Below are 21,972 nucleotides of genomic sequence, written 5' to 3'. Positions count from 1 at the left end.
ATAATGCGATGGCGGCTTTTTTTTTTTTTGCCTCTTCTTCTTCTTCATTCCCGTCATACGACTTTGCATAAATTCCCGTTTTGCACTTCTACTGAAAAATAAGGTCTTAAAGGGACCGACAAATTAGCAAACTTAAATATATGAGTACTGCTTCAAGCGCGTGAAAGTATTGAGGTTCCATGAACCTCCTGTGTAATCAGTAAATTGCCCAAAATGGTGCAAACTCTTTTCAGGGGAAATTAGCTAATGCAACGCTAGAAGACGCCTTATGACGCCACGGAATAATTTGCATATTCATTGCATCGTCATGATCATTTGCATATTAAAACGTGGAACGAAGACTTTCTGATTATGAATAGAATACACTGTGACCTAGAAGTGTCAAATTTTTTAAGTATGTATTTTTTTTCTTCCAGATATCCTTAAAGACTGCCTTTGACAAAAGGAGAACGTATTAAGCTGTCGCAAGGTTGGACTTTAACAGCACTCTTAAAAAAAAATGTTGGATTATTTTTTCTACTCAAACTTTGTATTGAGTCTTTTGGGTCATTTAATTGTGTTATTTTCTCAGTCTGTACTCAGTTTTTGCGTGTACAACCCAACCGTTGGGTTATTGGCTGGGTCATTTTCACTGACAGTTGAATCAATGCTTGAATCAATGCAATCAATCCTCCTTAGGTCAAATTAACTCAGCAGCAACTGTTTGAATTCGCCTCAGGTGGAGGTAGGTAACCTTTTTGAAAGTTAATGATAACCTAGCATTACAGCTGTTCACCATGATGTAATACAGAGAGTAGGTTAACATTAACTACATTTAGCAAATGTTTTGGACAAAGCAAGCTGTAGTAATTAGTATTCGGAGGATAGGTTAGAGCCGTGTTTCTTCATGTCTTCGGTGAATGTTAATGCTGGTTAAGAGGTGAAGACAGTCAGTGGCTAATGGAACTCATTAATGATAAGGCTAAAAGTTCTTCACATGGTTAACGTGACAAAAAGATAGGATGGGGTTTACAGTAGGTTGTAATGCTTTCCACTATCTCTGTAATGTTGGATGACTTAATTAGGTTATGCAAAAAAAAAAAAAAAAAAAAAAAATTGGTGGTGAGGTGCTAAAGGCTGGAAAATAAATATTATCTAGTTAGCTTGATTTTCCTGGTGAGTCTACAGTACAGGATAACTTTGTTCATTAGGAGAGTGGAGGTCACATTTCCAAAATTACATAATATAGGATTCTGTAACACAATTTCTCAGTTAAAGCCCAAAGGCATGTGTCCATATTTTTGTAGCTAACAAATAACCAACACTCTTTTTGCTCTTTTACAGCTTTTTAAATGGAAGGGAGTGGGACGACTGTCTTCCCAGATGGCAGAGAGATTTGTAAGATGATGCATCAACTCCAATTCTTACATCTGTCAAATGTTTTAATTATTTTAATAAATGTCACCTGAATGTCATGCAATTGTTTATTTTGTTAGCATACAAACAAATTGCATTTTAAGATAATTGTAGGAAAAAAGTATAAACAACACATCTCTGTGTTATTTTTGTGTTATTTTTTAACACAACTTTGAGTGGAAGTGTAAAAAAAACACACTGTTAGATGTACTAACACACTGATTGTGTTAAAAGTAACACAAAATGTGTTGTCCTTAACTAGACACGCAGGTGTGTTAAAATTAACACATGATGAGGTTATTTTGAACACATCTGTTTTAAGAGTGAAGGTACGTGTCAGTATATTTATTCATAAAACCATTACTGTACACCAGACAAAGCAAAAATGTTTGATAACAGCCCATTAAATGCACCACTATCTTTGTTCGCTTTGGCTTACTTGTTTGTAATGCTCACTGGATAGTAAATTGGTTACTCTCCTTTGATCAAAATCTGATGTTTTCATCTTAAATATATGATTTATTTGAGTCATTTAAAGTCTACACATAAACACCACTTTAGCAGCTCTAGCAATTCATTTCTGAACACCTTTTTGTGTATAAATAAAGGAGATACCATGTTGACATATTTGTTTATAATGTGGTATATTTGACATTTTCAAATGGTAAAAATAACCCTGAAAACATTAACCCATTTATGAAATAAAATGAAATCCGCATTTTTGTAAAAATCAAACCATCATTTGGGTTGAAGAACAACCCATTTGCTGGGTTAAACTCAACTTGATGGGTTAATGTAACCCAAATTATGTTCTGTCCTATATTTACCCAGATGTTGGGTTAAAAATAACCACATTTGGGTTGTTTTTTAACCCAGTGTTTTTTAGAGTAAGGAAACATGGCAAGCACATCACACACTACACTATTAACAAACTGGGAGCAATTGGGAGAGATGAGAGTTTGCTCAAAAGTGTTACATTTCCCTATGTATGGAGTCTTTTGGGACACCATGTAGAATATAAAAGAATTGTTTTATCAAAATAAATAGATAAAACTGTTCTATTAACTATAACTATAGAAGTCTTTGGTCATGGCACCACCAAGGATGGATTAAGAGGCCCATGGACCGATACACCATAGATGTCTGCATCGCCTGACAGGTCTATATGTTATCACCAGAAAAATGAATAGCAATAACAGACAAGGTTTTAAAAAATAAAATAAAATAATTATTTGTTCACCTGTTATGCTCATGGGTTTAAAAATATTTTTTTCACTTGAAAACTATTAACATTTCATTTAACAGGCTACAGCTTGATACCCCTTGGACTTAGAAGCTGTGGGCAATGACCCAATGGTTAATCCATCCTTGGGCACCACAAACTAATTATTTACATATTTATAAAAGACTATCATTTTAATTTACAAAAGACTATCAAGAACATGTACAAAATGAAGCATTTTTAATTGGGAAATGGAAACTGATATGGATGGAACAACTTGCTTTTATTACTTGTAAATATATGGGTTTAAAAAGTCACCAAATCTAACAACAAATTTGCATAGCTAACAACAATGGATGCATGTCCACTCACACGCATATCCTTGTCACAAAATCTAGATATTATGAATATGCAAATCATACACACTCTCAAACCCTACGCACTTTGTCCCTGTTCCTTGTAACCAGTAGCATAGCCTGTGTTTGCATATTAGAGCAACATTCATTCATTCATTCATTCATTCAATCATACATTCTTGTAGGGCTGTTTCATGCTGTAAGTGGTATATGAAATTACTTAGGGCCCCTGGACCACCAGGAGGCCCTGTGATTTTTAAAATAGACTTGTAAAAAGCACAAGATATAACTACATGTTATTTGTATATATCAATTTCCTTGTAATGGCTACATTTCTTAGGCTTATGTTTTAATACTTTTATTTTTTATACTTTGTATTAACTTGTTTGGAAATTTAATTCCTTGTATACTATATTGTTGTTGTTCAGTTGTTTTTTTATTTTATTGTTTATTAAACTGTTTTTGAGTTAATTCTTGCATCCCTGCTCGAAAAAACAAACAAACAAACAATAGAAACCCCGATAGAAATTGTAATGGTTTTAATGGTTGTAATGGAAATTGTACTGGTTTTAATGGAAACTCTAATAGTCCCTGTGGGTCTCTACTGGTAATTTGTTGCCTTCTATAGGTGGCATGTTATGTTTAGTGGATACCATTAAGGACTATTAATGGTAATGGTTTTAATGGTTAGCTGATGGTTTGTAATGGTGTTTGTAGTGGAAATCATTATAATTTCTGTGATGTACAAATTCTATGAGGGTGTCTATTGTTTTTTTTCTTCAGCAGGGATATCAATAATATGATTGGTGTAGTAGGGCCCCTGAGGAAGTTGTTGCTTAGGGCCTTCAAATGTTCAGAAACATCCCTGCATTAATTCAGCTTCAGTAACCACTTCACTGTGCACTTATATAATGAACTCTGGAAAACTTTGACATCTCTACTTTAAATAAAATCTAAATATATTTTACCTAACCTATGTGTAATTTTTCTTTCTTTCTTTCTTTCTTTCTTTCTTTCTTTCTCTGTTTCCTAACCTTGCCTTCATGTTGGTCAGGAGGCAGTTTAACAAACACAATTCTGAAACTAGCTTCACTAGCTAAGTGTTCTTTTCTCTTGAGTCGAGCAAGTTTTAGATAGTTATACGCCGTAGTGAAACCGATACTGGCTGTCAAAACGTCACGTCATTATTAATACACGTTGGACAACGTTTTAAAATGTTTAAACGGAGGTTTTCCAAGGCTCTATTAATACGCGTATCTCTGGTTTTAAGCACAAGATGGCGGCATTACTCTAGTTTAGAAAATGTTAGCGCCGTAGCAAGACTGCTCACGTTGGACTGCTAAAATTCTTTCCTATACGTCGTCGTGTGCAGGCAGAGTAGCTGCAGGCATGTCTTTCTCTCTTTAATAGGATCTTAATACGGATTTTTATTCTTTGTGGCATTTTATTCACTTTATTGGACCAAATATTTGGAAACGTGTTGTGTTTATTTCTGTATTAATTGAGAAGGGCTTGACGACGGGGATGGACGCTTATTGCTGAACTCGCCGATCCGGGGGTTTATTCCAGAAGTTCTCAGGAGGTATTGTGAAATTATGCATACATACATACATACATACATTTTTCAGATAACCATATTATTTGCTATTTTGAGACGAGTATCGTTGCATCCGGAAATAAAATGTAAAGTATCAGACATTCTCTGTGAGTTTTGTCAGTCATTATGTAGCTGTAATGTCACCTGAATGATTACACCTCTCATAAGACGTGAAGACAATGTAAAGTTTGATCAAGTTGGCCCTAATGGTACCACGGATGAAAATGTTTGAGGTATTTAATACATCTTTCTCTACTAACGTGACAGAATAGGAGGTCAGTGAGCCGGAAAAAGTGACGTGAAATGCGGAACTTGTAAACCCAAAGAATAAAACCCACATAACCACTGTCTGTCAACAAGTCAACATTTAAGAATAGCATCCGGTTTCTGCATGCATTACTGTTATATATATCATGTTTAACTTCCGACAACCTTAACCGGAACCTGGATGGTGTTTAAGTCATCTTTGTGTGTGTGTGTGTGTATATGTGTGTGTGTGTGTGTGTGTGTGTTTGTGTATGTTCAGGTCAGCATGGATTTAGTAAGTCTTGCTTCTGTGTGTATCATCTGTCTTTGCCTGGTGAAGAGAAGCACAGCAGAACCATCAAGAATCCGAGATCACACCCAGCCTGTCGACAGGTTTTCAGGTAAGAGAAATTAGCTACCTGGTCTCTACACACATTGACCATTTAACCAGGTAAACATAACATACCAGTCATTTTGTTGTTATACAATTAGGCCTACTGATTGTAGCCTATCACAGTTTGTCAGCCCCTCTTCGTGCCTGTATATTAAAGCAAAGGAGCCACCACTTACCAAGCTGTATTTGGGTGGAGGGACAGTGTCCACCTTAATATCTCTGCTGGATTGAGAACATCCCAGCAACTTCTAATATCCATCCAGCATCGTTGCTGTGGTTAGAAAGTGTCCCTGTTGAAGGCCTGGAGGTCGCCTAACACTGCTGTACTTGATACACTCATATCATCACCATTTACACACATGCGAGTGCAGATGCAACTGTCCAGTGCCTATGCCAGTGTCACTGGTGTGCTCCAGCTATACGAGTTATGGCAGAGATGTAGCTTGTCTAGTTAGCAGTCTACAAAATTATGAGCGTGACATGTGTCCCATTTTTTCAAATATGAAAAAATATAAAAAGTCACATGCTAATACTTTGCCATGGACACAGACAAGGCACATTTATTTGTGCACAATTAGTAGTAACCCTGTGATTAGTACCCTTGATTAGTGATTAGTACTAAGCCTAGCGCTTTGTAGATAAAATTGGACAATTTCATGTTTTAAAAATATTTTTTGTATCAATTATAATCATTTTTGCATTGTTGACTAAGTTTACATGTACATCAAATTCCGTTTAAGGTCTATAATATTCGGGTTGCAGCTATATTCTGAATACGATTTTTATATGCATACAGGGATGGGAATATTCCTGTATACATGCAAACAAATTTCTGGTTAAAACAGGCATATTCCAGGGGTGGGAATCAGAATTTGGGTAATCACAATATTGTCTTAATTTGAATCGGGCAATTGCGTTGCAGCATTTACATGACTCAGTACTAATTAGAATATTGCCAAATTCAAATTAATATCGGACTATTGATGTGCATGTAAATGTAGTCACTATAATTTATGATGTTAAGGGGAGCTGTTACAGTAGGGTGATACCAAGGGCCTTAAATAGACCAGGAGTGCTAGAGGAACAATCAGAAATGAAAACTGTGGTGGCAGGGTGGAGTTGGAAAACGGTGTATTGACCTGTCAGGGGGTAAAAGATTTATACTAGTACGTACAGTTATGCTGAGTAACATCTAGACACTCAAATTTTATGTAGTAAATACAAATTAGGCCATGACCGGAACATAAACATTCCTCGGGGTGAAAGTGATGACAAAAAAGGGTCATTGTTTAAATCCACACCAGCTTTTTAAACACTTCCAGTAATCATGGACTCCATGGATGTTTTGGAAGCTTTTTAAGATAGAGTTGGTTTACATCACTTACATTTTGTCTTTACTGAGAGACCCTTAGTAGGAAAATGAAAATAAACCGAACAGCTGGTGTAAATCCTCATTTCATATTCACGTATGCCACACTAGCACAATTGCAGTTTTCCGTGAACAAGTTCATGATACAATAATATGATTCAAAAGATCTGCAATTAATTGTGAATGCCAAAAACATCTTTAACACAAACTCCAGCTTCTATTCCGCATCAGGCTTAAGACACAGTTGATATCTTCCCACTGCAGAGTTTCCTCTCTGTACTGCATTCAGGAGAACGAAGCCTCTCTGTGGTTGCTAATTTTCTATTTTCAACTCGTTTAAATTAAGGTACATTTAAACAAAACCCTAAATGGAGAGCTTCTTATTACACAGGCTTTGATGTTGAAGACTGATTATGTGATGGGAGAGAGAGAGAATTTCTTAACTTCTCCATAACGTCTTCTGGCAGGGGGCACAACGCAAACTTCTTCTTTTTAAGGAATTGCCTAAAGAGAAACTTTGTGGTCAGTGATGACTTTATATAACTTGAAGCTTTGTGGCAGTTTGTATGGGTAATGCAACTTCAGCAACTACAGTCTCAGGTTCAGTGAACTCTACTGCTGATTAAATAATTTTGAAACCAATTCAAAGCATTTATACATTATTTTACTGTACGTGTTGTTGTCATATTGTCCACTCGCACTTTTAGCTGTCTGGTATGTGCATTATGTACTGTGTATAGTCTGTGATGATGTAGTTCTTTATGGTCTCAATAAGAGATGAAACCTGTACAAATGCGCAACTCACCATCCACCTCCTGCCTTACACTAATATTTACTCCGACATATCAATAAGGCACACTGAGAACCTGCACCGCCCGTATTTCAAAACCCAATCTAATGTTCTGTCTCATGTCTGATACAGAAGGAAATCTGGTTTCTGATTGAATTATTCAACACCTACTGTGTAGCCAACAACATTGTTATTTACAGCATAGCATTTCCGCAATGCTCAGAACATAACATTGTGACAAAAACATTTCACCTATACTATAAAAGCAGCAATGCTGAGATTGATTATCTCATTACAACTGCAGCGGTCAAGGGGTGGGATATATTAGGCAGCAAGTGAACAGTCAGTTCTCAAATTTGATATGTTGCATGTTGGAAAAATGGGCAAGCATAAGGATCTGTGCTACTTTGACAAGGGCAAAATTGTGATTGCTTGACGACTGGGTCAGAGCATCTCCAAAAACTGCAGGTCTTTTGGGATGTTCCTGGTATGCAGTGGTTAGTACCTACTAAAAGTGGTCCAAGGAAGGACAACCAGTGACAGGGTTATGGACGCCCATGGCTCATTGGTGCATGCAGGGACTGAAGGCTAGCCCGTCTGGTTCAATCTCACAAAAGAGCTAGTGTAACACAAATTGCTGAAAAAGTGAACGCTGGCTACGATAGAAAGGTGTCAGCACACACAGTGGTCAGAGTGCCCCTGTCCACTGCTGAAAGCACCTACATTGGGTGCATGAGCATCAGAACTGAACCATGAGCAATGGAAGAACATGGCCTGGTCTGCGTAATCTGATGAATCATGGTTTCTTTTACATCATGAGGACGGGCGAGTGTGTGTGCGTTGCTTATATGGGGAAGAGATGGCACCAGGATGCACTATGGGAAGAAGGCAAGCTGGCGGAGGCATTGTGATGCTCCGGGCAATGTTCCGCTGGGAAACCTTGGGTCCTGGTATTCATGTGGATGTGGATTCATTTTTTGACACGTACCACCTACCTAATCATTGCTGCAGAACAAGTACACCCCTTCATGGCAACTGTATTCCCTAATATCAGTGGCCTCTTTCAGCAGGATAATGTACCCTGTTACACTGCAAAAATTGTTCAGGAATGGTTTGAGGAATATGACAAAGGGTTCAGGGTGTTGTCTTGGCCTCCAAATTCCAGAGATCTCAATCCGATCGAGCATCTATGGGATGTGCTGGACAAACAAGTCCGATCCATCCAACTTCCAGGACTTAAAGGCTCTGCTGCTAACGTCTTCATGCCAGATACCACAGCACACCAGTGGTGGAGTTGTGGAGTACATGCCTCAACGAGTCAGAGCAGTTTTGGCAGCACAAGGGGGAACTACACAATATTAGTCTGGTGGTTTTAATGTTATGACTGATCAATGTATAATATAATATAAATAGAAAACATAGGGCTCTGCTTTAAGAACAATATTAATGTGAAAACATAATAATCCAGTTATTCTTTTTCTGTGTTTTCAGTGAGATATTCAGACAAAGGGTCTTTAGGAAGATTAGTAAGCAATCATTTATTCTCAGCATTGCCAGGTGTTGGCTGTGCTATTTGGTATTTGGAACACTACACCTTAAGAGAGGAAGTGGTTTGAAATCCTGTGCTGCCTATTTTGCTTCTGGAACTGTGTTCTGGTTAAGGGGAGTTACAGTTTAAAATTTACATAGTATAATAACTTCATACCAATCATAGGGTGCAATGTGTGTCAGAGGAAGAGAACACATTTTATTCCTTTTATTCCTGCTTGCGTAGAAACAACCAAAAATTTTAGGTTTGGGTTTCATTAATACCAAGTTCCTGGCAGACATACAAAATTTGGTTTCTATGAGAGACATTGTAGTGGCCATTATTCCATTATTACTACTACTTTAGGATCTTTACACAAAAATTAATAATGCATAAATGGCAATTGATAGAAATGCGTTTTTAGCTGTGTTGTGAAAAAGTCACTGGTGCAATAATCCTCAGGTTACACACAGTGACTAACCATGAAACCTATCCCAGTTTTTAATTCTGTAATGTTTATAGATTTCCATGTTTACCTTTTGCTCTCGTTATGGTTCAAAAGATGTTTGAACACACCAGACTTGATAGAATGAGGAATTATCTGGATAAAATGATTTTCTTTTTTAAGATTTGTGGGAGTATGCAGGACTGTGTTTGCAAATATTGCATACTTGCAGTAGGTTAAAGTTATCTTAAATTTGCATGTGTATCAGATTACTAATGTTGACTCATTTACTGTTTGGCCAGCCTTTGTGTGAAACCAGGAAATCGAGCATCATGCTAAGGGCTGTATACTGGGAAGACAAATTAACTCATGTTAAACTTGCTTAGTCTCTTCATGGGTCATACAGCAGTGTATACATTCCTGGATTTAATTCCTTACGGTATGACAGTGTTTCATTCTGAAACCTTGCAATTTACTTTATAAATAGTGTTTTCTTGTCTGATCACTGCTACTGTGATAAGGCAAATTTTAGCTGGGGTAGCTGTGGACTTTTCAGTGTTTTGTTGTTGCCAAGCCAATAGTGATATAACTTCCTGTAACCATGCTGTAACTGATGGAGTAGCACTTTGACCATAATTATACTAACAAATGGTTATTTTACAATAAAGCTAATGCAAAAACATAAATGACTGGATATACACTATATGGTCAAAAGTATGTCAACACCTGACCATTACACCCATATATGGGCCTTCCACAAACTGTTACCACAAAGTTGGAAGCATAGAATTGTATAGAATGTTTTTGTATGCTGTAGCATTACGATTTCCCATCACTGGAACTAACGGGCCCTAACCTGTTCCGGTATGGCAATTCACAAATCAAGCTCTATGAAGACATGGTTTGCCAAGTTTGGAGTAAAATAACTTGTGTTCTGCACAGAGCTCTGACTGCAAACCAAATGTGAACACTTTTGGGATGAACTGAAACCCTGACTGCACACTAGGCCTCATTGCCTGACATCACTTCCTGACCTCACTAATGCTCTTGTGGCTGAAAGGACAAATCCCCCAAATTGGGCCAAAACTATTATCTTTTTATTTATTTATTTATCTATCTATCTATCTATCTGTTTATTTATTTATTTAAAATAAATATTGAATATTAATTGGACATATCATGTAGGGGTGTAACAATATGGCATATCATATAGTATTGTTTGATACAGGACACTTGATACAATACATTCAACAAGCTGCATATTAATAAGCTATTTGTAATAAATGAATACCTCTTATGTTATGTGAGGTAAACATTTCAGCTTAGTCAAGCCCACACCTCTGGAAAAGTAGCTTCATCTTTATGTCAAATCAGGAGAGGCTGCAGGGTTTTAAAAATGCATGCATCTCTAAGCATGTTGGTTTTCATGAGCTGAGACTCCAGCATACTGGTACACTAGTATATTAGCTTGAGAAAAGCAGCAGTCTTTCGTCAACAACAAGCAGGAACTGGAACATTCCCACAAACCTGTAGAGCATGTAATAAATTTGCAGAAACTTATTTCTGTGAGTTGAAAAGAAAATTAGACCATTTACTTAGTTTGATAAATCATGGCTATATGTCTCATTTACATATTGTTTCCTTGGATGACATTTCATGTGACGTAATGCACTCAAACGTTCGCCCATAACACAATCACTATTTGTGCACACAATGTATCATTGTACCATTGCACATGCAAATTAGTGCTCATTATTTTGGATCTTTGTAAATCGGGACCTGAATGTGCTTTGACTTGGAACTCACAACCATGATATAATGCATGCACTGGAAAAGAGCGCATACACATACAGTGTGCTTTCAAGGACTGCAACACTGCGTGTTCCCATATGTGATCACTCTTTTGTTGTTTATCCTTGGAACTGTCACATACTGCACTCACAGTGCAGAGGAGAGGCTTTTCTACATTTTTTTAAAGATATTTTCATCAGTAGTCTTCATGCACGCACTGAATTAAGGCTGTGAGGTTCGTTGTAAGATTTTTAGTCAGTTAAAGTCTCTGGCAGACTTCATTCCTCTGTTTTTTTTTTTTTTTTTTTTTTGTCATTGGGTGGGAACATTGCAATCTTTCGCTTGTCCATGCGTGTTTGTCCATACAGGTCAGAGGACATTGCTGAAGGGACTTGACAAGGCTGCATGCCTGTAAATCCACATGGCTCCATCAGGGCCTGGCCGCTTTCTCAGATCATTTCACTGGAAGGTCTCTAGTGAAGCAGGCCGAATGCTTTTCACTCCCTTCTAAACTCACATTTCACTACTGAATTCTCTTCTCTCTGATTTTGCATACTGTTTTCTTTCTGACTGACTCTGATGCAGCTGAAAGAGTTACTGTGGCTGCGACGTGTAGTGCAACAAAAGCACTAATGGTGTTTACTAATCAGTGTTAGATTCCCATAGTTAAATGCATATCTGTTTATGCACATGGCCATTCGTAATTTTGTAAACACTTTCTGTCCTCTTAAGAGCAGAGAAATAAAATTGTGCACACTTTGGTTCCTGGTCACAGTGGGCTTAGGTTTTAGTGTTAGTGGTTAGAGGTGGGAACCTCTAGTCACTGCACAATGCAATTTGATTTTGGTTTAAGATGCCAAAGTGGAATTATAAATTATTTTTTATGCATCTTTATTTGTTGGCTAAGTTGTGATTTTTCCAGTGTGATCACATGCTGCTGGTTACATGTCATCACGTATTTTCAAGCATTTTGAAAACAGCAAAAAGCTACTTCACATGTTCTTCATCATGTTGAACTGATTCATGAAATGTAACGTGTCCATATAGCTGCTTTCCAAATCTACGGTGCAGGTCTCCATGTGTGTTAGATGGATTGAATTTTGATGTAGCCTTCTCTCTGCACATTCGTTACAAGCGTATGCCTATATCATCATTTATATATCATATTTATATATCAATATATATCAATCATTTGATTGGTTTAAAACAACAACAACAACAACAACAAAAAGCAAGCTTTTTCTGAGCTATTCATTCTTTACATCATTTTGTACACAATATAGCTTCAAATTGCGGCATAGTGGCGCAGTGGCTGCCTCAGAGCTCAGGGTCCCAGTTTCAATCCTGAGTTCAATTTACTCTATGTGGAGAGTTTCTCATGTTCTTCCCATGTCTGTGTCAGTTTCTTCCACATTCTCCAGTTTCCTCATACCTCTCAAAAACATGCCAGTAGGTGGACTGGATAATCTAAATTGCACCTAGCTGAGAGTGATTAGTTGAAGTTGTGTATGCAATAGGCTGGTGTGCGTTCCCACTTCACATCCAGTGTTCCCGAGATAGACTCCGGAGCCTTCGTGACCCTGACCAACATGAGTGGTTACTAAAAGTGAGTGAAAAAAAAAAATATATATATATATATATATTAAATCTGCATGTCTTTTTAACATCAACAAATATATTTTAAACATATCTTTTAAATCCGCCATTAATATCGGCACCCTTGGTAAATATGAGCAAAGAAGGCTGTGAAAAAAATTATTTATTGTTTAACTTTTTGATCCGCAAAAATTCCACAAAAAACACAGGGGTATAAATATGAGGTAACACATAGGCCATATTCCCTTAGTCATTCATAACAATGGGTAAGACCAAGGAATATAGCTGTGATGTGAGGCAAAAGGTTGTTGAGATTCACAAAATGGGAAGTGGCTATAAGAAAATAGAACAAGCATTGAAAATGCCCATTTCCACAATCAGGCCAATAATTAAGAAGTTCCAGTCAACTGGAAATGTTATGCATCAACCTGGAATTGGACAGATGTCTATATTGTCTCAACGCGTTGAGAAGGGAATGGTTTGAATGGCCAAAAAATCTCCCAAGGATCACATTTGGAGAATTGCAGAAGTTAGTTGCATCTTCGGGTCAGAAAGTCTCCAAAACTACAATCTGCAGTCACCTACATCACCACAAGTTGTTTGAAAGGGTTTCAAGAAAAAAGCCTCTAGTCTCTTCCAAAAACAAACTTGAGCGTCTTCAGTTTGCCAGACACTACTGGAACTTCAAAAGGGATCGGGTTCTATGGGCAGAGGAAACCAAAATAGAGATTTTTAGCAATAAACACCAGAGGTGGTTTTGGCGCACACAGAGAGGTAGCCATATGGAAAAGTACCTCATGCCCATGGTTAAATATGGTGGTGGCTCTTTAATGTTTTGGGGCTGTTTTTCTACCAGAGGACCTGGACATTTTGTTAGGATACATGGCATCATGGACTCTGTCATATATCAACAGATATTAAATGAAAACCGGACTGCCTCTGCCAGAAATCTTAAAATGGGCCGTGTGTGGGTTCTTCCAGCAGGACAATGATCCAAAACATACATCAAAATCAAAAATGGTTTACTGACCACAAAATCAAGGACCTGCCACAGCCATCCCAGTACCCTGACTTGAAACCCATAGAAAACCTGTGGGGTGAACTGAAGAGGAGAGTCCACCAGCATGGACCTCGAAATTTGAAGGATCTGGAGAGATTCTGTATGGAGGAACGGTCTCAGATCCCTTGTCATGTATTCTCCAACCTCATCAGGCATTATAGAAGACTCAGAGCTGTTATCTTGGCAAAGGGAGGTAGCACAAAGTATTGACTAAAAGGGTGCCAATAATTGTTGCACACCTATACTTAAAGATATTTTTTAAATATAAACTTGTGTTGTGTTTGCAATTGTTTGATAGCCATGAGAGCAGAGTATTTTTGTGGAATTTTTAAACAAAACAATATTAGTGGAGCTTATGTATGTGTAATTATATATATATATATATATATATATATATATATATATATATATATATATATATATATATATAATATGATACATTTATATGATATGGCATGGCATGTCACATTATGACATACCATAATGTGACATACTGGGACGTAATGGAGTTGAGGACGGATGCAAGTGCAGTAAAAGACATACAGACAAATCCAAAACAGTCATCCAAAGCATAGTCTAATAACATGCAAAAGGTCAGGCAATCGGCAAACGGGCATAAACAGGGCTAGGCTGGAATCAAAACGAGGAAATGAGAAACAAGGTCAACATTAAACATGAACCATGAAACGAGAACCGGGAACTGAGAAATAACCGCTTGGTAATGAGGTAAACTCAATACTGCGCAATTTGCACAGAGACACGAGGGGTTTAAATGACAAACGTAATCATGGATTAAACATGGGCAGCTGAAAACAATAATGGCACACACTCGGGAAAACAACCAATGACAAAATGAGGGTCGGAGACAGACCATAATCATAACAAAAGCATGTGTTCAAAGTAAACAAAGTCACTGTCATTGAAAACCGAAAAGCTTGTGTTCGCTGAGCACTCGCACACCTGGCCCGTGCACGCCCATGTGCTTCGGTTTTCCGAGCTCACTGCAATACTGCAGCGCTGACTCAAGGGGAAATCGTGACATGGTAATGATAATAAATATATAATTGATCAAATCTGCGAATAAAATGAAGGACTTGCAAGAATATAAGTTCATATTCCTTTAATGAAATCCAGTGTATTTGTAACCTTTGACTTTTATGTTGTAATAGAATTCCTTTGTGAATAGTCAAGGTGTATGGTGATTGTTCTGACTAACAGAGGTGTGTTCATTGGTTCTTTGTGCATTGTGGTTTACTTTTTTTCATGGTGCTTAAGCAGCATTGCAAATGATGTGGTAGCTGATAATTCATCAAGGTTCAGCTATTTTTAGAGTGGCTCAGATTCTCTCTACTCTATAGAAAGAGCACTTTTGCTGTAATCTGATAAAGTATTTTATTTATTAATTTTTATGACACTTGACTTGTGGCAGCCTGTTGTGTTTGCAGGGAAATTACAGACAACTCGATGTACAATTTGCAAACACAACAATCTTTTCCAGAGTGTTATGCCCTTTAGATATGCACTTAAAAGTGCTTTTATACGGCACTATATTGAATCTTACTACTTACATATCATCAGAAACTGATCAAAAAGTTAATGTTGAGATGCCCACAGTCTGATTTTACACTCCTGCTACTGCATCAGTAACTCTGCAGCTGTGCTGTGTTTCTGTCTATAAATAGTGTCCAAAAAAAAAGTTGCCCCCTGTTGCTGCACAGCATATCAGTAGCTGTATGAACTTCACTTCAGTACTCAAAATAGTGTTATTTTCACAGTGGGACCCCAGGCTTCCTCATCTTTATTATTAGTCCACTGGGGAATACAAAGTCTTCGTAATGATGGACTGAAAGCAGGATACAGCACTAAATTATTTATAAGAAATTATAGTTGTTCCTCCTTAGTGTATTTTCACCATTAGTCAGTCCATCATTAGTCGATCGCAGAAAACAAAGCAAAATCAAGGAAACGCCGCAATATTCACAGGAGCTTGCAATTTTTCAAAATTACCGCAGATTTTCCACAGATTTGTGCCAAGGTGTGTCATGTGACTTCATCCCATTGTGCCATGTGATATCGCCACAATATGCATTCAGCCAATACCCCCTTCAAATCGCGTGCGTCGAACATGAGTACAGGTAAAAGCTCTCATTTAAAAACAAACATCACTGCGAAACACTGTGCAAAACAATTTTGTGGAATTGCAATTTCACCAATTCAAGTAGTTTTCTGCAAAACGAACAATTTTTTTGGCTGCAACAATCACAAAAAAAACTCTGAGAAATCCTGTATGTACTGATTAGTAAAACACAGCCTGCATTGAATGTTAAAGGCTTTTGACTGAGTGTGGGATATGGTGTAGTTTTTATCGGGGTCGTGAAGCGCATCAGGAGAGCCACGATTTAGCCAAAATAGTCAAACACTTGAAGACCTTAGTTACATCGACCTGTACAATTACTACATTTTACAGATGCATTTATCCATAGTGACTTACAGAAGTGCTCTGTAATCTTCATGAAAAAGATACACTCACCATCCACTTTAATAGGAACACCTGTACACCTGCTTATTTATGCAGTTATCCAATCAGTCAATCATGTGGCAGCAGCACATTGTATAAAATTATTTTCACACCATTCCGTGTAGATCAGGAGTTTCTGGCACCAGCAACCATGCCACGGTTAAAGTCATAGAGCTCACACGGTTTCCCCATTCTGATGTTTGATGTGAACTTTAACTGAAGCTCTTGACCCGCATCTGTACGATTTTATGTATTGTGCTGCTGCCTTATGATTGGCTGATTTGATAACTGCATAAATGAGCAAGTGTAAAGGTGTTCCTATTCAAGTGGATGATGAGGGTATATTTTTGATGAAGATTACAGAGCGCTTGTATCCTCATGTGAGTGTATCCTCATGCTAGTTCAGTAGGGACGAAACCGAATATGCATACATTATTCTTACTGAAAACACTATAACATGGTCTAAACAAATAAAACATATTTCTATTTCCATTTCTCCTTCTTCTTCTTTTTTTTTTTTTTTTTTTTTTAGAAAGATTGCTGGAAAGACCTGAGGTGTGCCTTGTGACTGAGATCTCATGGGACAAAAAAGTAATATGAGCAGGGGTTGTTACTTTCATGTGGGTGAGAGTGACAGAGTCAAAGAAAGACCACATTCATTAACCAGTGTTTATTCATTCATCCTTAGCTTAAATTAAGCTAGTTTGCTTATACATGGTGTCTGAAAAGTCAGGAACCAATGAGAGTAAAACTACATATACTCAATTTAGTATTTATTATTTACAGCATATGCTCAAAATGTTCACCCTTATGCTGTATGCACTATCCCAGCTGCTGTATCATGTTTTTGTAGGTTTTGCTTAACATATTCGGATCGATATATTTGCTCAACTTATTCCTATTTCTAACTTCTCAGACATGCTGTATTTACTGTATACATAGAACCAACTAAATTCATTAGAAAATAATAACTCTGTGAGCAGAAAAAAAAAACAACAAACAAAAAAACAGTCCCACACACATCTCTAGTTGAGACCACTTATGAACTGGAGAGATGTAGCTGAGGTTGAGGTGCTATGATGGCTTTTCTGCATCTATGATTTGACCCAGTGTTAGCAGGACATAGTTTGTGTGTGTGTGCATATATATATATATATATATATATATATATATATATATATATATATATATATATATATATATATGTATGTATGTATGTATGTATGTATGTATATATGTATGTATATATGTATATATGTATATATAAAGGTTTAGGCCACACCCACTTCAGGGTTTAAATCTGAATATTGATACAGATAGCATCATTGAGTTACAATCCTACATTGCATATAGGTCGGGTCTAAGAGTTCAAAACCCAACAAGATATGATTTCCAGGAGGATTTTTATGATGTATTCATAAAGGTTTATAATCCTCACAGAAAAATGCTAGCTAGCTTGCTAACATAAATTACCTTGACAGGATTTATTTCATTTAATTCATGGTTATAATTTTTCATATCTCTGCTCTCTTTCTGTCTTTTTTGTCTCTTTCTCTCTCTCTCTTCCTTCCTTCTCCTGCAGAGCTGTGTGCGGTTGATAAGGTCCTTTGTCAGGATGAGAACGCTGTGCTGAGTTTCGAGGCCATCAGGAGCATCCACAAAGATATGGACGATGATGCGGACGGTAGCGTGGATGTGACGGAGACAGATGGGGTGAGGACTGAGGAGTTTGAGGAATTTCAGCTTGTTGTCATAGGTTTTTAACCTTGAGGTGGTGGTATGGTACATTTACTCAGTTGAAACATTTGATATATGTTCTATGTTCTATTGTGAATAACATGGGTTTATGAGATTTGTATATCATTGCATTCTGTTTTTATGTAAATTTAACACAGCGTCCCAACTTTTTTGGAATTGGGGTTGTACTTTATAGCCTGTACTCAGTGTCCTCTGCAGAGGAAAGGGTCATCTTCTGTCTGTGTTGAGGCAACATGGCATGCTAGCCAGTGCCTTTTTCATCAGTGTTCTATTATTCAAAAAGCTAAGAACTAAGTCTCCTGAGAATGAAGTTCATCCCACCAGTACAGTTCCAGAGACCAACTGAATCTGGTTTGGTGGCTCTTGATGGCCCATCACCTTGCTAGTTTTTTTCCTTTAATCTGTCCAATTGTTTTTAAATTCGGTAAGCCATATCTATAGTCTGTAATTAGATACCTGTGGATAGCTTAATTGAAAATCATGGCAACCATTGGCCAGTCAGAGTGCAACTGGCATTTTGCAGGATCCGCATTGGCCAATTGTCACGAAACTTGAACGTCTAGCGAACCTGTAGTGTTCTATGTAAGCTTATAAGAACTGCCCACTGGGTATTACATGGTCCCTGCTCATTACTGCTGCCTTTTTCATTCAAATCAATGGCAAAAGGTTTGTTTTTGATGGCTGTGAACGCAGCCTAGGTTTATACTAAAGACATATTACAACTTTAGTCCAGCATCATGAGCCTTTAAATGCTGTGCCACTTATATCAACCAAACTACGTGTCCTGAGAACGCCTCAGCTGCAGCTCTCTGTATACTGCCTGTTGAGTAAACGCCCTAATCATTGACTGACCACAGTCTACTCAAGGTTATGGATATCCAACAGCTCCATTTTTCCATGTAATCATCAGTATGAGTCATAGCACTAATATCTTTCCCTGTTCGTAACATAATGTTTCAGTCATTATACAGCACAGTGGTACTAATATAAACATCCAGCCATATAGAAGGACATTCTCTTTTGTTGGGAAACCCACACGTACCATAAAAAAAAAACATGTTCTTATACAAGGATATGGCCAGGGGAAAAACTGAATGATGTAAACGCATTACCCTTTTTCTCTACATAACAGTTCAGCTGGAATAGTGTGTGATAATTGTATTGATCAATGTTTAACAGGTTCCATTAGACATTGCAGTTTTTCCCACAGGTTGACAAGTTGAACATAACACTTGGAGATGGACGCAGTATAAATGCATAGTATAATTTCAGTAACTTAATGAACGGATGAATCTTTGAACAGTCAGCAAGTTTTCTCTGATGGGAGTGTTTTCAGAACAGCATGACTTGAAGAGTTTTATTCCTTACTGTCTTGAGATTCATCTTTGTTCGCTCTTACAGTTTCTCCGAGAGGATCTAAAGTATAACGATCCCAAGGCGAAACACAAGAATTTCCATGGAGCTGACCTGCTGATCACTGTGGAGGACATGTGGAACACCTGGAGGGCCTCTGACGGTCAGCACATATACTCGTATACACACACACACACACACACACACACACACACGTAGTAGCTGCAAGGCCTTTGTACACTACTCTAAAGCAGCCTTCACACCACGCCAAGTGGAACTTCTCAACATACATGCACAGTGTTTTGGCCATGCTCATCATGCTAGCTGACCTTTGTTAACCTCTGCTATGAATGAAATGACGTAGTTGGCTCTGACCCAGTGTGCCATTTGTAGTCTTTGATGATGGAGCCAATGGAGAATTACAGCATGCTGACAGATTCTAATCCCTTTGGCCTGTTTGCTTACAGAGATATGCCTCTGTGTTACATGGCTACAAGTCTGAACCGGAAGTCTACGATGCACAGTTTACGATGTGAAGTCTTTCCCACTGGGAAACAGAGAAATAATTTTTTTCAGTAAACATAGTGTGTGAAATAATAGGGCATGTTTATGTTTAAGATAATATAAAAAAGAACATCTTATCAGCCAGGACATGTTTAGTGTCTAAAGTCTGCATCGTCACCCTCACTGGAAATATATATATATTTTTTATCCGAATCAATTGCAACTTACAATTCTGCCTTCATACTTTTAGCTCCACCTCCTCCTTGAGTTTCATGGTCACTCGGCAGGCAAGCCTTACACGTCTCTAGCATTCATTAGACGGTCTGGTAGGTTTTGTCAATAAATGTGGCCAAGAACCACTTCTATTCCATTTGATTGACATGACAGATGACCATCTACAGACCCTTTCTTTTTATCTTGTCAAACATTGACGATTAATTCATTTACTCACCATCAGCTGCTTAAAACTCTTTAATTATTTAAAAAGATGTTATTCTTTTTATTTAGTCTTGTGACTACATTTTCCTCCAGAAAGCTGATTGCATAACAGTGTTTTTGAAAGAAAAAAAAAAAGAACTTTGTTTTCCTACCATGGAAGTACAGAGAGCCAGTCAGATTTCAACCCCAAGGATCCTGAAGCTTGTGGACAGAAAAGGGTGCAAAAACTAAACCAATCAGATGCTCCATGGCCAATGGGGCATGTCAATGAAACTAAATGATATCCTATCTGACATCAAGCAAGGAAGAAAGTGATTCTGGGTGATTCCAGATGGCAGCTGCGATGTCTTTTTTCTTTTTTCTTTTTTTTTTTTAATTAGCTTTGTGATGCCTTTTTGTCCTTTTTAAAATTTTTTTATAAATAACAGATTTAAGCAATGTCAAACTGCACATGAGTAAGGCTGTTTAACATTCTAAACAACTCAACATGGTTTAGAGTAAGTGTGTCATGATTTAGACATGCAGTTTGCGTGAAGGCTATTAGCTTTCCTAACTTGTGAGCTGTGTACTTTTTGCTTTAGAGCAAAACTAAAAAAAATCAAGCAAATTTCAGACACTTACAAGTCTTGGTTGATTGACTGTAGTTAGGTTAACTGAAAAATTGTGTAAAATGTTGTTTTTTTCCCTACAATCTGTCATTGTAATGTTGACCTATTGACAACAGTGAAATTAGAGAGGTAAATTTATCACGTTATATATCTTTTTCAGCATATAAATGGACGGTGGAGCAAGTGGTAGATTGGCTCATTAACTATGTGGAACTGCCGCAATATGTTGACTCCTTCAGGAAGAATGAGATCAATGGCCATGCCTTGCCCAGGTAAAACAAAGTCGTACAGTCTTGCACACTTTTACATTTATTGCCATCAATATATAAGCCTCATAGTTGCTCTGTAGGTTCTATTCCTGAAGGGATTTGATCAAAATAAAATCAGCACGACTTAGATTGATGGACAAACCATAAATTCATTAGCTAGTCCAATGGGTAAATGAAAGCTCCAGGTCTACTCGCACAGTCCAATGTTTTGGTTACCTTGAAACTGACTGAACTAAATACCAGTAGCTGATCTAATTTAATAATGTATGCTGAGCTTTTACGCTAGTTATACAAACTAAGGGAATTGAACTCTGGGGAAGAGGACAACTCTTCAAACAAAATTTCTGAGATACTGTCCTCGTCAAAATGTCAGCAAGTTGTTTCCCAAAGTTTTGACTATGGGTTTTGAAGGGTTCTCTTCTCACATAAACCATAAAATATATTGTTTGAGTCTGGCTAGCATCTTAATTTTCTCTATAGCGTATATGTTTAACCACGAGGTATTGTGCGCATTACGCTAGCAGGAGGGTTACATGATGACTTTGTGCTATACTTTGTTTTGCTCTAATTCATCAGTGTTTCCATATACCTGCTTGTTCTTGATTAAGAAAAAATTGTTTGTCAGCTGGGCATGATGATTGATATGCAAAGATTTTTCTACCCATGATGTACAGTGCAGCAAAGGACTTGGTTTCAAAATGAGTATTGTGTACTATAGTCACACTTCAAGATGCA

The 21,972-nt window shown here is 37.5% G+C and overlaps 1 protein-coding gene across 3 annotated transcripts in view; it reads left to right on the top strand.

Annotated features, from left to right (window-relative positions):
- The first annotated feature begins 4,310 nt into the window (after positions 1-4,310).
- Positions 4,311-21,972, top strand: part of stim1b (stromal interaction molecule 1b) — a 46,689-nt gene continuing 29,027 nt past the window's right edge. The window contains exons 1-6 of one of the 3 annotated variants that reach the window (XM_047161672.2): positions 4,342-4,360; positions 4,483-4,555; positions 5,097-5,217; positions 17,890-18,020; positions 19,467-19,581; positions 21,129-21,240. In XM_047161672.2, coding sequence (XP_047017628.1) covers positions 5,103-5,217; positions 17,890-18,020; positions 19,467-19,581; positions 21,129-21,240 — 473 coding nt within the window. In that variant the 5' untranslated portion in view covers positions 4,342-4,360; positions 4,483-4,555; positions 5,097-5,102. Of the gene's footprint in view, positions 4,556-5,096; positions 5,218-17,889; positions 18,021-19,466; positions 19,582-21,128; positions 21,241-21,972 lie in introns of all 3 variants that reach the window. The other 2 variants (XM_017492975.3, XM_017492974.3) reach the window with 2 other exon arrangements.

This window comes from Ictalurus punctatus, chromosome 18 (assembly GCF_001660625.3).
Source record: "Ictalurus punctatus breed USDA103 chromosome 18, Coco_2.0, whole genome shotgun sequence".
Lineage (NCBI taxonomy): Eukaryota > Metazoa > Chordata > Actinopteri > Siluriformes > Ictaluridae > Ictalurus > Ictalurus punctatus.
The sequence above is the reverse complement of the archived record's forward strand: the minus strand, read 5'-3'. Positions and strand labels throughout refer to the sequence as shown.